The 15,055-nt window shown below is 41.9% G+C and overlaps 1 protein-coding gene across 2 annotated transcripts in view; it reads right to left on the bottom strand.

The window, feature by feature from the left end:
• The window catches only part of LOC120312160 (isopentenyl-diphosphate Delta-isomerase 1-like), a 6,067-nt gene extending 1,577 nt beyond the window's left edge, over positions 1-4,490 (bottom strand). Inside the window, exons 1-4 of one of the 2 annotated variants that reach the window (XM_039352489.1) lie at positions 4,181-4,490; positions 2,781-2,941; positions 1,402-1,494; positions 441-571 (exon numbers count right to left, since the gene is read on the bottom strand). In XM_039352489.1, coding sequence (XP_039208423.1) covers positions 441-571; positions 1,402-1,494; positions 2,781-2,941; positions 4,181-4,485 — 690 coding nt within the window. In that variant the 5' untranslated portion in view covers positions 4,486-4,490. Of the gene's footprint in view, positions 1-440; positions 572-1,401; positions 1,495-2,780; positions 2,954-4,180 lie in introns of both variants that reach the window. The other variant, XM_039352488.1, reaches the window with a different exon arrangement.
• Between the last annotated feature and the right edge of the window lie 10,565 nt (positions 4,491-15,055).

Genomic DNA, 15,055 nt, shown 5'->3' with positions numbered 1-15,055 from the left:
AAAACTGACTGTTGGAAAAACCTGGGTCCAAAATTGTTTAGAAATGTAAATCTGAACAAAGATTCTCTTTACGATGATCTAGCTTGTGACTAGACAATTTCTCAGTTTTTTTTTTAACACCTGGTAGTATGTGTATTATGACTATGTGGTAATTTAGGATGAATTTTAAAATGGGAATTTTGGCATAGCTTATTCTAAAACACAAATGTTGAGATAAAACACCAGAACTAACTATGCATACGAGCTTAAAAAGGGAGACAGTGCAAATGTGACAAAGACAAATTGTTCCCTACTCTAAGCTTTTGGGAATATAGCAGGTTATAAATTTCCAAATAAATATTGTAGGTCAGATTTGTAATTAGGCAAGTGGGATTGCCAAATAGCTAAATGCTATGCAACAACTTTTCCCCAAGGAAGTCATTGTTCTGAAGAGTGTTTACCTGATCCAGTGGAATTCCTAACTCAGCTTTCAGTCTTCTCTGTGCTGCTCTTCGAACGCCGATGGCATTATATTCTTCCAGTTCAAGGGGGGTGCTTAGTGGATGACTGCAACAAGTATTGGTAAAACAGTCTGCCCAAAAAGAAATGAAAAATTTCAATAACGTCCTACAGTGTTTTGGACAGCAGAATTATCTGAAATGCTATACTTTAAAGTTTTCAGATAATACAGTGGCCTGGCTTTGGAATATTCTGTCCCTCCCCATCTCAATGAGCTTTTAATGACAATAACAATCAATTACTGAAGACCCCAGGAATCAGTCATATTTATGTGTCATCTCCAGGTTTAAGCCCGGGATCTCTTCTCTCTCTCTCCTAGGCCAGAGTGACAATGAAACTTTTTGCTGCAGGATCCAATCTGGGTCAGTAACGGGGACCAGAGATTTATCCTGCCAAGCTTTCAGACTCATGCTGGAGCCCATCCTTGGGGAACGTCTCTCCCACCAGAATTCTTTCTCTCAGTCTGGTGAGAGAGATGTTCCCCGAAGATGGGAACTTGAGAATGAGTCCTACAGCTCAGATTTATCACACTGACCTGTCCAGATTGGAGCCTAAAATGTTATGTTATATGGGAAACGTATATTTGCCTTCATTTGTGAGCTTTTTGCTGCCTGTTTTTCCGCCTCAGATGTTGGAGACATTTGCAGTATTTTAATACAAATTTTGTCTAATTTCAAATTCTTTTGTCATCTTCAGCCCTTGCATTGTTTCCCCAATTGACAAATATAAGCACACAATAAACAACCTTTTAGGGCTTTGCTTTACCAGAAAATCTCATCCTCTTACCATTTGATAGATTTTTTTTTTATTTCTCATGCACTGCCTGGTGTACCTGAGTTCAGAACGTATTCAAACTACAGATGGATCTCTGCCACACTGTTGTAACAATTCATTATTACATACCTGGAAAAGTGATTTTGGCATCTGATCTCTGTTGCAACAGTAGCTTATTCTCTGTGTTGAACAAAAAGACACTGAAGGCACGATGCAATAATCCTAGTACAGAAAGACAAAGACTATAAATATTATACTACAAAGATAATCCATTTAATATCTGTTTGTGCTAACTTTAACTTTTAATTTTAAGACTACAGATAATGCTTGACTTACAATTGTAATTGGGACTAGAATTTTGGTTGCTAACAATGCGGTTGTAAAGTAAGATGTCAATTTTACAGGTCATTAGCCAAGTATCCTCCTCAGCTCAAATTTTTCTGAGATTGCTCCTATAGCCACAGATGTCCCGGCTTAATTGCCCTCACTAGCCTGCACCCTAAGACCCTTGCTTATCTTGCTCTGCTGCTCCAGATGACCTTTGCTGCCTTGCTCCTGCTGCTGATGAGGTATGCCCAACTGGCTGCTGGGCTATAAAGGGTTGGCTTCACAAAAAGGAAAAAAAAACAAAAAACCACAAAGCAGTCTTTTCTCCCTCTTTTTTGCAGCACAAAACCAGCCATAGAGCCCAGAACTGCAGTGCAAAGAAGTATTGTGGCACGTTCCACACTCTTTAAGCTGTTTTTTTTCTTTTCCTTTTGTTGCAGGACAAAACCATCTCCATATGATCCAGCTTATGTGCTTTTTTTCTCTCCAGGGAAAATGCCACTATAAGCCATCTATAAATTAGTTTGGAGATCACTTGCTTACAGAATCTGTAATCAAGCACCTTTTATCCTCATGTAACATCACTTAGAAACAAATTCCCACTTGATTAATTCACTATCCTTTTATTTAAATAACCTGTTCCTTGTGTCTATTTAATAGCAAGTCACTCCATATTTTTTATTTTACCTAAAGCATTTACTAAGAATCTTTATCACTTCTCTTTAGAGAAATCTAAGATCATGAACTTGCCAAGCCCACATTTTCAAGGCAAAATAAAATGTGTCTTTTAATTGAGCCTGCAAGCAATGAAAAAAAGAACAAATAAATTCATACTTCTTATTGATGCTTAGAAAGAACTTCAGAATTCACATGCAGCTGATAAAACATATATAATACTAAATCTAAATAGAATGATAGGCTACATTGGAGATAAGAGTAATCTATTAGAAGCTTTTCAGCTTCTCTGTATCAAAATATTTGTAATGTCTGAAGAACAGAATTAATCCAAACATACTTGATCAACAGCATTTTTCTTTTTCTGATTCTATCTTGATCTATAACTAAAGTTCAGATATCTGGAGGAAAGAAATCTCGCTGTGTTGTACAGCAAGTTTCTGACCCACTTGAGTTATGTAAGCAAGATCCTCCTTGCAAACAATATACTTTAAATAACATTTTACCTTTGTCAATGTTTTCATTCAGGTGGCAGTTTTTCTTTGTGTCTGAACCAATCCTGTTGTCATTTTCATCTATTAGGATGCACATCTCTGACAGCAACTCCACTTGCTGCTTATCCAATTCATCTGTATTTATTTCAGGCATAATTTTGTAGTTGATCTCTCTAAAAAGTATACTGAATAGAAATAGCAATTCAGACCAAAACAAAACTTTACCACCCAGAATTTGTGATTAGGTGATTCCAACACAAACATTTTGAGTTAAAGATTATCAATTGATTGTTCACATTCCACAGGAGAATTCAGATATGCATAAAACATGCAATATAAAAAAAACAGGGTAAACTGGTTTCAGAATGCCTCAACAATTAGGACACTTCTCTATCATATTGTGGATTTTTAAACAAACCAAGCTTTTTGCATTCTCCATTCTTTTTGTATATTTATCTATTTTAGTATTTGATCTTTTCAGAACATATGTGTGCTCCAACAGATGTTACATCATTATCATCCTATCCTTGACTTTTTCAGGATTGATTCTAGTATATTTTCTCTCCATGGCAATTTCTCTTAAAGCCCCACAACATCTGCTTTAACAACTGCCTCCTTGATAAGCTTTTCAGCATCTGGAAAGAAAATATATGTTTTTCTTAAAAAAAACCTATTATGGTGAGAATAAAAAATAAGAGCGAAAATAAATTGCATGTACAGTATCAACTAGAGCTCCTTGCAGAAAAGTAAGCCAACAGTGCAATGAATGATTACTTAAATGAAGTTTCTCCTTGTCATCCAAAAACCTCATTCAGTTTTTGAATTGAAGAAGCTTTTTGGATGAGAAGTGAAACGTTTCCAAAGGGGAAAAAAACAAAGCCCAGTTGTCTTTTGGAAAAAGCATTTTTGGAACAAACATGACCTTGATGATTGAGAATCTCTGTAGACATTATCCCAAGAAAAGCTCTCAACTTTGTCCCCATTTATTATTATTATTATTGGAAGGTGGGGGGAAGGAATGAATTCAGGTTCATCTAATCTTTCCCTAGACCAGTCTGCTGGACTCCCATCTTCCCTAGCCAACTCAGCCAAGAAGATCCCATGTTTTTAAGTCAACAAAAGAGAATCGCACCCCGAAAGTGGAGAAAGCGGATCTAGAGAGGGATCTTTTCAGTTGCTGCGAGCAGCGGTTCTTCCAGAAAACCCTCCCTCGCTAGAAGTAGGCTACCTCGGACCAAGGGATGAGCGACCTTCCCTTGTGAGAAGCAGACTACCCGAGATTCAAGGATGCAAGGTTAAAGGCGGCAATTGCCTTCACACCCGGTTTCCCGCCTTACCCGGAAGGCTGGGGATAGGGGCGCAGACCCCGGCATTAAACCGCAACCCCTCCGATACCCCATCTCGGCCCTTACCGCGCTCCGTTCACCTTCGGGACCGCGACAGAAGCAGGCGAAATCAACCTCCGTGCCCGGCTGCTGGACTGATAGCAACAGCCGCCCGCCCGCGGTGAAAAGTGGAGCGGCGCCGCCCCTCCCCCAGCCAGGGACGACGGCGCCGCAGCCGCCGCCGCCGTTGCCAATCTGCGCGTTGCGGGCCACATCGCCAGGCAACACGCCCCGCGAAGCGCGCGACCAATGACAACCGCGCCGGGTTCCCGCGTCAGCGCGTGGGCCGATCGCACCACCGTCCAGAGATAATATGAGCGCCTGCCAGTCATCCGGACGGGAACACCACTGGCGGAGGGGTCTAGCCCGATGGCGGGGGAGGCGGAGCTTACGGGAGGCCCGAAGTGGGGAATGGGAGGGGCGAAGATAGCTGCGGTGGCGGAAGAATAAAAGTGACCAGTTAAGAAACAGCCAATAGTTGAGAAGGACGGGCAGATGGCTATGTCGGGTAGCAAATGAGAATAAGGATGTGGATGAGAGGTTGGCCGATAGGCACTTTAGGACATCCACCTGCTGATCAATTTGGGAATAGGACAACAGAGATTCCTGGGAAGTGGAACGGGACAATCGAGATTGCCAGGGAATAGAGAGCAACCAGAGAAGTTGGATTGCAATGCTTATAAATCCTACCCATCGTTGTGGGGACACCGAAGGAAAACTGCTGAAGGAGATCAGGCTATTATAAAATACTTTAACAATAGCCAGCATACACTGGGTTAATTTTTTTTAAAGTACAAATTGCAGAGATTTTTGCATGTCAGTATGTAAGCAGTTTAAAAACTGAAACAAAAAAAATAAAACTTGCAAGAGACATTTTCTAACAAATGAAATTCTAATGCATACAAATCAAGGGTGTAATTGCAATGATATATTTATAAGGTGTTAGAGTAGAATCTTGTGGTGTGTGAAGAACCTTAGGTTTCATCCAGAACCATGTCAATATTGCATTACTAAATAACGCACTAGACCAAATCTATCCAGTCCAAAGCAGGTCCTTGGTTTAGGATAGGATAAGATATGTTGAAGGAAAAATCTTCATCATGGTTCAGTCCAAGCTGGGAATAAACAACATGGTGACTTCTTCAGAAAGAAGATTGCAGTTTATTGGAGAGGAAAGCCAGACAGGAAGATGGTTCTGAAAGAAAAAGAGTGAGTACATGTAGGGAGTGGGTATTTATTTATTTATTTATTTATTTATTTCTAAAATGTATATGCCGCCCAATCCTGAGGGACTCAGGGCGGCGTACAAAATTAAAACAATAAATATAACAATAAAACAGTAAAATAAGTACATTCATACAGCATGTCCAATTGTATCCCGGCCCCCTCCGGGGACATCAGCCCCAGGCCTGCCAGAACAGGAGAGTTTTAATGGCTTTCTTAAAGGCCGGCAAGGTGGGAGTAGTTCGAATCTCGGGGGGAAGTTGATTCCACCAGGTTGGAGCCACCACAGAAAAGGCTCTTCCCCGAGGGCCCGCCAGCTGACATTCACCCTCTGAAACCTTTTGTTTGGAGTTGTTCTTGTGGCATGAACTTTGACCTGAGTCTGAGTGTGCCTTTCTGATATTCTGATGGTGGTGGGTTAATCCTATTATGTACCAAGGATCATATCCTGCTTCCCTGGGGCTCTGGCTGATGACTCTTAGATTTTTGGTGTTGATTCTAGGGATCTTCTTAATCCCAGTTTCCTGATTCCAGTCTTTTTGAGAAGATTATCACCTGCATTTCTACAGACTTGGTTTTTGTTTGGGACAGAGAGACTTGGGGGCAGGGTTGTTTCTGCTTTTAAAATCCTTTAGGGAAATATATTCTGCCTTTTAAATATTTCCAAAAATATTTCTTTCTGGGAGGGGGTGGCTGACTTCCCACAGATAGTATGGAAGGAAAAGTCTTCATCAGGGTTCAGTCCAAGCTGGGAATAAACAACATGGCGACTGCTTTAGAAAGAAGGTTGCAGTTTATTGAAAAGGAGAGCCAGACAGATGGCTCTGGAAGAAAAGAGAGAGCACCTGTAGGGAGTGGGTTTTTATACCCTCTGGGGCTCATGAAGTTGTTTCCTGTTCCTGTTTGAGGCTTTGTATTTCCCATATCATGTACTTTGATCTGAGTCTGAATGTGCCCCTTTGGCATCTGTGGGTTAATCCTATTATGTCCTGTCTTATAGTTGAGTGGGGTATGTAGATTTTAGGTGTCTTTGTCTTCCTAAGCTTCTAGCTCAGACATGTCAAAGTCGCGACGTCACGTGACGTCATGCAACGTATTGGAACAGTTTTGCCATTGCCGGCAATAGGGTGGACAAGGCTTCCGGATGATGCTTTCAATCCACAAGCTGGCAGTTTGACACACCTGTTCTAGCTGGAGGGCTCCAACCTTCCTGTATGGATTATTATATCTGCATTTCTACAGAACTGGTTTCTGCTTGGGGGAGGGAGACTTGGGGCTATTAAGAAAAACTGGGCATGCTTTTCTGCCCCTTTGAGGAAATATAATATTCTACCCTTTTAATATTTCCTTCTGGGGGGGCTGACTTCCCACAGTAGGATAGGATAGGATAGGATAGGTTAGTATAGGACAGGACCTTGGAGATCTTCTAGTCCAGCCCCCGACTCAAGCAGGAGGACCTATACCATCTCAGACAAGTGACTGTCTAGCCTCTTCTTAAAAATCTCCAGTGATGAGCAGCCACAATTTGTGGAGGCAACTGTACCATTGGTTAAGTGTCCTCACTGTCAGGAAGCTTCTCCTTAATTCCAGGTTACTTCTCTTTGATCAGTTTCCAACCATTGTTTCTTGTCCTACCCTCTGGAGCTTTGGTGAATAACATGACCCTTCTTCTTTGTGGCAGCCCCTCAGATACTGGAATACTGCTATCATGTCTCCCCTATTCTTTTCTTTAGGCTAGCCAAACCCAAGTCCTGCAACCGTTCTTCATATCTTTAAGTCTCCAGGCCTTTAATTATCTTAATTGCTCTTCTCTGAATTTTTTCCAAACTCTCAAGATCTTTTTTGTGACATGGTGACCAAAATTGGCTGCAATATTCCAGGTATGTTCTTACTAGGGTTTTATAAAGCGGTACTAATACTTTGCGTGATCTTGATTCTATGCCTCTATTTATACAACCCAGGATTGTATTAGCTTTTCTGGCTGCTGCTGCACACTGCTGGCTCATAGTCAAGTGATCATCCACTAGGACTCCAAGGTCCCTCTCACAGTTACTGTTTTTAAGCCAGATCTCGCTCAATTTGTACTTGTCTCTTTGATTTTTCCTGCCTAAATGTAAAACTTTGCTTTTCTCCACATTGAAACTCATTTTGTTGGATAGGTCCCATTGTTCAAATTTGTCAAGATCTTTTTGGATCCTGATTTTGTCCTTTGGGGTGTTGGCTACTCCTGCCAGTTTGGTGATATCTGCAAATTTAATGCGTTCCCTTTCAATTCTGAAGAACAGAACAGAATAGAATAGAATATGTTTATTGTCATTGTGTAACTCACAGCAAAATTAAATGCTGTCCACAGTGCACACTACACACAAGTAAAAAACACAAATAAGAACATACATTATATACACACATACTTCACATTCTATTCACTATTGCACTGCCCTGTTCTATCCCAGCCTATTGCCGTCCTTGTTAAAGGCACAAGGACCAAACCCCTGCTGATGCAATAGGCTGGAGACTTTACAACAGTGGTTCTCAACCTGTGGGTCGGGACCCCATTTGGGGTCGAACGACTATTTCACGGGGGTCGCCAAACAACGCAGTCCACCATTTTTTCCCCTTTTCCTTAGCTGTGCTACTCTCTTTTATTCTATTGGCTTTTGAAAGCCAATAGAATAGACTCTCTTGAATAGAGTCTAATTCTATTGGCTTTCAAAAGCCAATAGGAATTGTCCAGGCTGTCTCTGCCCTGCTGAGCCCGCCAAAAGTCCCATTCTGCAAACGGTGCTGCACCAGTTGAGTAGTCCTCAACTTACGACCGGTTGAGTAGTCCTCGACTTACGACCGGTTGGGGGTCGCGGCATTAAAAAGGTTGAGAACCACTGCTTTACAATAAAACAAAACTCTTTTAATATGGTTGACAAAACTGTCAAAAAGTCCAAAACACAAACAGCAAAACTCAAGTCCAAAGGAAACACGATGCAAACAGATGAGAAGTCACAAACAAGACGAACAGACCAGGATTCCAAGAAGCACTTTGCAAACAGTTGCCTTCAGCAACCAGCACCACCCACACCTCCTCCCTTTATTGAGCAGTCCCAAGGCGTTGCCTCTCATTGCCTTTTCTTTTTACTCTGGAGGTGCCTCATTGACTGCTGTTGATTTACTCTCGCTAATTGACGACATGTGCGGGCGTCAATTAGCAAGTCCATGAGGTGTGGGTCTTCCGGGTCTGACTCATGCTCCTCACACAGCTGAGGAAGCATGGAACATGACTGGAGGGCCCAGGCTCTGCATCATCAGGAACACGACTGGAAGGCCCAGGCTCTGCATCAAACTGTGAGTCCTGTAATTCATCAGAGCCTCCCTCTGCCCCTGATGGCCCTTCAAATGCCTCCTCCACCTCCTCAGATTCCTCAGACTCAGCTGTTGTGAGTACAGGCTGGCATGGAATCACAACATGCCCCTAATATTGCACTTCAGTGTTGCACTGTGGTATTTAATATAGTTATAGTTCTGGGATAAAAACTATTTTTCAGCCCATTTGTCTTGTTTTTATTATCCTGTACCATCTGCCAGATGTTAATAGTTCAAAAAAAAAAAAAAGAATGTCCAGGGTGAGATGAATCTTTAAGAATATTTTGAGCTTTCCTAAGACAATGGGAATTGTACAGTTCGTCCAGGGGGAAGAGGAGAGGGCAGCCAATAATACTCTGGCCGATGGTAACGATCCTCTGGAGCGCTTTCCTATCTGCTACTGTGCAGTTGGCAAACCACACACAAATGCAATATGTTAGAATACTCTCTATGGAGCAATAGTAGAAGGTCACCAGCAGTTTTTCATTCAGTTGTTTCCTGAGAAGTCTCAAGAAATATAATCTCTGCTGGGCCTTCTTAACCAATGCTATAACATGAACACTCAGGTCAGGTCCTCCTTTATGGAAACACCCAGAAAACTAAAGCTTGCCACAGTCTCCACACAGTCTCCACTGATGATCAGGGGCTGAATGTCTGATCTATTCCTCCTGTAATCTACTTCAAGCTCCTTGGTCTTAGTTGTGTTGAGAACCAAATTATTGTCTCTGCACCACAAGAGCAACCACTCCACCTCATCCCGGTAGGCAGACTCATCCTCCTTGGAGATAACCCCCACCACTGTTGCATTATCTGCAAATTTAACAATAATATTGCTGGGATGAGTGGGGGTACAGTCATAAGTATAGAGGGTGTAAAGTAGAGGGCTCAACATACAGCCCTGTGGGGAACCCGTATTAAGAATATATTGCCTAATTTAACCCTCTGAGAGCGGCCAGAGAGGAAGTTCATAATCCAAAGGCGGACTGAATGTGAAAGTCCAAGATTGACAAGTTTAGACACCAGTGTGTGTGGAAGAATTGTGTTAAATGCAGAGCTAAAATCCACAAAGAGCATCATTATGTAGGTCCCCCACTGCTCCAGATGAGTAAGAGCAGTATGGAGAGTGATGGCTATGGCATCCTCTGTGGATCTTTTTGCTCTGTATGCAAACTGGTGACTGTCATGTGTGTATGGGAGGCAGGACACAATGTGCCTGCGGACCAGTTTTTCAAAACACTTCATGATAATAGGGGTGGTCTATAATCACTGAGACTCTTTTTTTTTATTAAAAAGTTTTACAAAAATTACAAAATATACCCCAAAACCCACCCCTCTCCCCCCTCCCCCTCCCCCACTTCCCAGAGCTGAGTACAGGGTAACAAATATAATAATCATAATCTAACTAACATTAACCAACTATATAGATAAACAAATATGATGCGCTTTAACTCCCCTTTAACACAGAGTAAACAATTTGCAAATAAACTTAATCATATAAACAAATTAAAATCATAATTCATAAACAATACAATATAATAAAAAAATCACTATAATAAACTATTAATAATAATAACAACAACAATATTCTAAAATTTATTCATAAAATAAATGGAACTTTTTAGTCCCATATTTATTCTGAATATAGTCTATCCATCTTCTCCAAACCGAAATATATCTCTCTTGTGAATGATCCTTCAAATAAGCCAAAATTTTTGCCATTTCTGCTGAATTTGAGACCTTAAGGGTCCATTCTTCTATAGTCAGCAAGGAATCTTTCTTCCAATATTGCCCTACCAACAGCCTTGCTGCTATTATTAAATTCAACATCAAATTAGTTTCCTTAACATCAAAATCTACAATAATACCCAACAACAATAGTTGAGGAGTAAACTTTTATCTTTCTTTTAAAAATATTTTGAATGTTCCACCAAATTTTAATCCAAAAAGCTTTTATATTTCTACACGTCCACCAAATATGAAAGTAAGTTGCATCCAAACTACCACATCTCCTACATAAAGGACTTCTTTGGTAATGGAACAATGATGGAGATCTTCAGACAGGATGCAATAGTGCAGGGCTTTTCAACCTTTTCACCCATTGTACCACTTTTAGGATATGGCAATATCCGAGTACTACCAGTCGCCTAGCAAGCTGTCAAAAACTTGATGACCCCCCCCAAAAGGAAAAAGTGATAAAGTACAGATAGTCCTCGACTTACAACATTTCGCTTAGTACTGTTTGAAGTTACAATGGCACTGAAAAAAGTGCCTCCCAAGCCACAGCTGAGCAAGACACCTGCCTGCCCACTGGGTGGCGCTCTTCCTCCTGTCCGAGGTTTTCATTGTTGTGAGCATTTCTGTTGAGGATTGGCAGAGGGGGTGGGGTGGTGTTTGGTTTTTATTCCCTCCATCTGCTGAGTGGTTGCAGCAGGTTTTGGTCACTTCACATGACCCTGGGACACTGTGACCGTCATAAATATGAATCAGTTGCCAAGCATCTGAATGTAAATCACAAGACCCTAGAGATGCTGCAACATTCCAGCTGATCGGCACTTCTTCTGGGCTCAGCAGAAGCACCAGGATCAGTGCCGAGCTTCAGCTGGAGCCTGGCACTGATCCTGGCGCTTCCGCTGAGCCCTGACAGCCCTGCAGCTCCAGCCATCTCTTGCTCAGGCTTGTGTGGTGCTGTCACCCATTCAGCTCATTCCCCTCCCCCGCTAGCACTTTTCTAGGATGGTCGTGTGCCACCTGCTAGGTGCCAATGTACCACAGGTGGTACCGTACAACTGATTGAAAAGACCTGCAATAGTGGAAGGATAGAGACCGATTAAAAATCTTGGTAAAGACATCCCCAGCAAACTGGTCAATACAATCTTTAAACACCTGGCCAAAAATGCCGTCAGGTCCAGCAGCCTTCCTTGAGTTCACAGCTCTCAAGGTATTCCTCACCTGATGCTCCTCCACGGTGAGGGGAGGGTTGCGGTGGACTAGTGGCTGTAGCACAGCTGTGTCTGATGCTTCACTTCAAAGTGGACAAAGAAATGATTCAGCTTCTCTACCAATGAAGCATCCCTGTTAATCGGAATGATGTTATTGGATCTATAGTTGGTGATTTGTTGGATCCCCCACCACACCTACCTTGCATCATTGTTATGAAAATAATCTTCAATCTTCCTCTTATAATCTGCATTGGCCTGCCGAATGCCTCACTTCAGACTAGCTCTGGAGCACTATATTTTTCCCTCATCACCAGACCTGAAGGCATTGTTTTTCTGTCATGCAGGAGACCCTGGACTTCCTTAGTCATCCAAGAACTTCCGATTGGGATAAGTCCAGATTTGTAATACTTTATTGATTATACATTGGGCCATATCAGGATATCAGATATAAAGAACAGAACAATAATATTACATAATAAAAGGCATAGCAAATTGTGTTTCTGTAACACACATACAATTTATTCCAATCAGATCCACGTGCAATATGCAATTCTCAATTGTTCTGTTCAGGTAAAGGGCTGTATTATATAAATTTTGGGATTCTGACTGCACATTCAGTATGTTGTTTTAATGTAAGAATTCCAATAAGTTGTTGTGAAATAACTTTTTATACCACTAATATATCATTTTCCTTTGATCAAAGTATTTCAGCGTCTCTGTTCACTTAATTTTCTATAATCAGGATAAAAATGTATAAAAAAAATTTTTGGGGGGGGGGTTCCACATGACATGCTGAAATTTGCTGCAAGAAACATATGCTGCATTTCTTTGGTAGGTAACAATCCACCTTCCTATTAGGCTAATTTAGCAGTTAATTAAACTTTGTATGTTCTTTAAAAAAAAAAACTTAAGTGGGGTTAGATTTTGTTGGATCATCAGTAAATCAGGTTTCATCAGTCAGAACTAGTTTGGTTTAATAGTTAAGGCACCAGGCTAGAGTACCAGAAGACCATAAAGACTGGCTGGCTGACTTTAGGTCAGTCACTTTTTCTCAGCTCAACCACCTCACATGTTTGTTTTTGTGAGGAAAATAGAAAAAAGGATATTAGGTATGAGGGGCTCTTGGTGCTCTCTGAGCTTGCTTGTTTTCTTATAGATGTTTCATTACCCAAACTAGGTAACATCATCAATGCTAGTAAGGAGTGCAATTTGTTGTCAGTTTATATTCTGATGGCTTGCCCTATCAGTGTTTATGGGGGTTGGTCTTAGAGATTCTTTGGTTGGGCTGTTTACTGTTGGCTCTTTGGCAGTTACTTGATTGGGGTATTGTTTACTTGATTGTTGGTCTGATGTTAATCTTGGATTTAATCTATGCTGATCTGGGTGTTCATTGCTGGTGGAGAGGTGCTTGACTCTTTTTGTTCCCTTTTAGGATGGTTGATTGTTTCTTTTGCGTAGCCTATAGATGTTGTTAATATCTAGCTGTGTTTTCCCCAAAATAAGATGCCTTATTTATTTATTTTTGCTTCCAGAAGAGGCACCAGGTCTTATTTTTGGGGTAGGTCTTACCTCACCTCTGGCACCATGAGCCCCACCCAGACAGTCCACTTCTTCTGGGACCAAAGTTCTGCAGCTGTATTTAGGCCTGCATTTTGCAGTCAGGCCTTTCCAGAAGGCCTAGGCAGCTGGGAAAAGAGCTATGGATTCAATCTATTGCTTGGTGCTTGGCTGCTGAGGTCTTCCGGAAAGCCCTGTGACTGAGAAATGCAGGCCTGGCTGCAGAAGAGGCCTCAGAAGAAGAAGTGGGCCAGCAAGGAGAGGCCTGGCTGCAAGGTAAGCGGGTACAGGGTGGGTGGACAGCTCCACCCCCGCCCTAGCTTGATTTTTAGGTGTGTGCCTCATCCCAACACTAGGGCTTATTTTTGGGATAGGGTTTATATTAGGACTACCCCCCAAAATCAAGCTAGGGCTTATTGTTGGTGTAGGCCTTACTTTTGGGGAAACACGGTATGTGTCTAGATGGCTAATTTGTCAGAGTGCCAGGCTTCTAGAAATTCCCTGGTTTTTTTGGACTTGGCCTGGTCTATGAAATTATGGTAAAACTGTCTATATGTTGTGAAATTAAAGAATTTTCATCATAAAGTGGAAAGCTGGAAAAATACTGATTGTCTAACTGATTGTCTATCAGAAATTGTGGGTGAAAGGGAGGTTTCCTGCCTCCCAGACGACATATAAATTTAGAAGTGCCAGATCAGCCCAATATCCTGTTTTTAACTTTGCACATGATATATTGCAAACTGCCTAAGTAGCTTTTCTAGGTTAGAATAAGGAACTGTAGAATATAACCATGTATGGAATATTCCGTGATCAGGAAATAATTACGTATTAAAGAGTATAAGAATGTTCACCCATGCTCCTGTTCGGGGTTCAGACCCTTTTTGCTGTGATTAGCTCTCTGAACCTGCGCAATAAACCTTCCCTTTCTCAAAAGAGCTGACTCAAGTCTCTCACATCTACAACAATTTCTGGTGCATTGGCTGGGAAACTTGAGTGAGGCTATGTTTTGCTGAGGGTGGCTTGACCCTTCGGACCTGCTGGGAAGCCATCTCTTAACAATTCTCCAGGCGCCACGGGGGTGTTTTCCTCTGGGAGACAGCTGTGGCTTGTCAGCAGAGCCGACAGTGCTGAGAGCCAGTCCAAGAACCCTTGGGAAAAGGAAAGGAGGTCTGAACCAGCTCCTGGCCAGGACGAATGTAACAACACTGCAGGCGAGTATGTGTTAAACTAATTGTACCTATCTCACTTGAAGATAGAAGAGGGGGCCTGATCAACCCCCTGGACTCGGGACGTTGCTCCTAAAGAAGTCCGTGTCAGGTTGTGTGGGTGGTTAAGCCATTGGATTTCCTATTGGTGACTGTTGGAACATCTGGCGGCGTAGGTCAATAGCAGTATTGTTAGGATGGGGGGGCGTAGCAGTGTTCCCAGCACACCACTGGAATGCATGTTAAAAGGATTTGATAAGTATTTTAACCATATCCAGTATAAGGTGCCCTACCCAAAGGTAACTAGGGATAGGTTGCAGTTTTTATGTGAGCACCAATGGCCTCACATGGATGTTGGATGGTCCCTGGAGGGAACTTTCAAGAATCAAATCATTGATGATCTCACTTCCCTGATAGCAGCCAATGAGGAAAATTACCCTAACCAATTTCAATATATAGATCAGTGGGGGGATGCAGTAGCAGAGCAAGCAGATGAGTTATTGCAATGTCAGGCTGAAATGGTTTGCTTGTGTGTGGCTAGACCTAAAGGGAAAAAAAGCTGCAGATCAAATCAAAGAGGTTCAAGGATGTGAAGATTTTAGAGACTAAGGTATCAGATGTAA

The sequence above is a fragment of the Crotalus tigris genome, unplaced genomic scaffold, assembly GCF_016545835.1.
Source record: "Crotalus tigris isolate CLP2741 ecotype Arizona unplaced genomic scaffold, ASM1654583v1 scf7180000018435.730608, whole genome shotgun sequence".
Classification (NCBI taxonomy): Eukaryota; Metazoa; Chordata; class Lepidosauria; order Squamata; family Viperidae; genus Crotalus; species Crotalus tigris.
The sequence above is the reverse complement of the archived record's forward strand: the minus strand, read 5'-3'. Positions and strand labels throughout refer to the sequence as shown.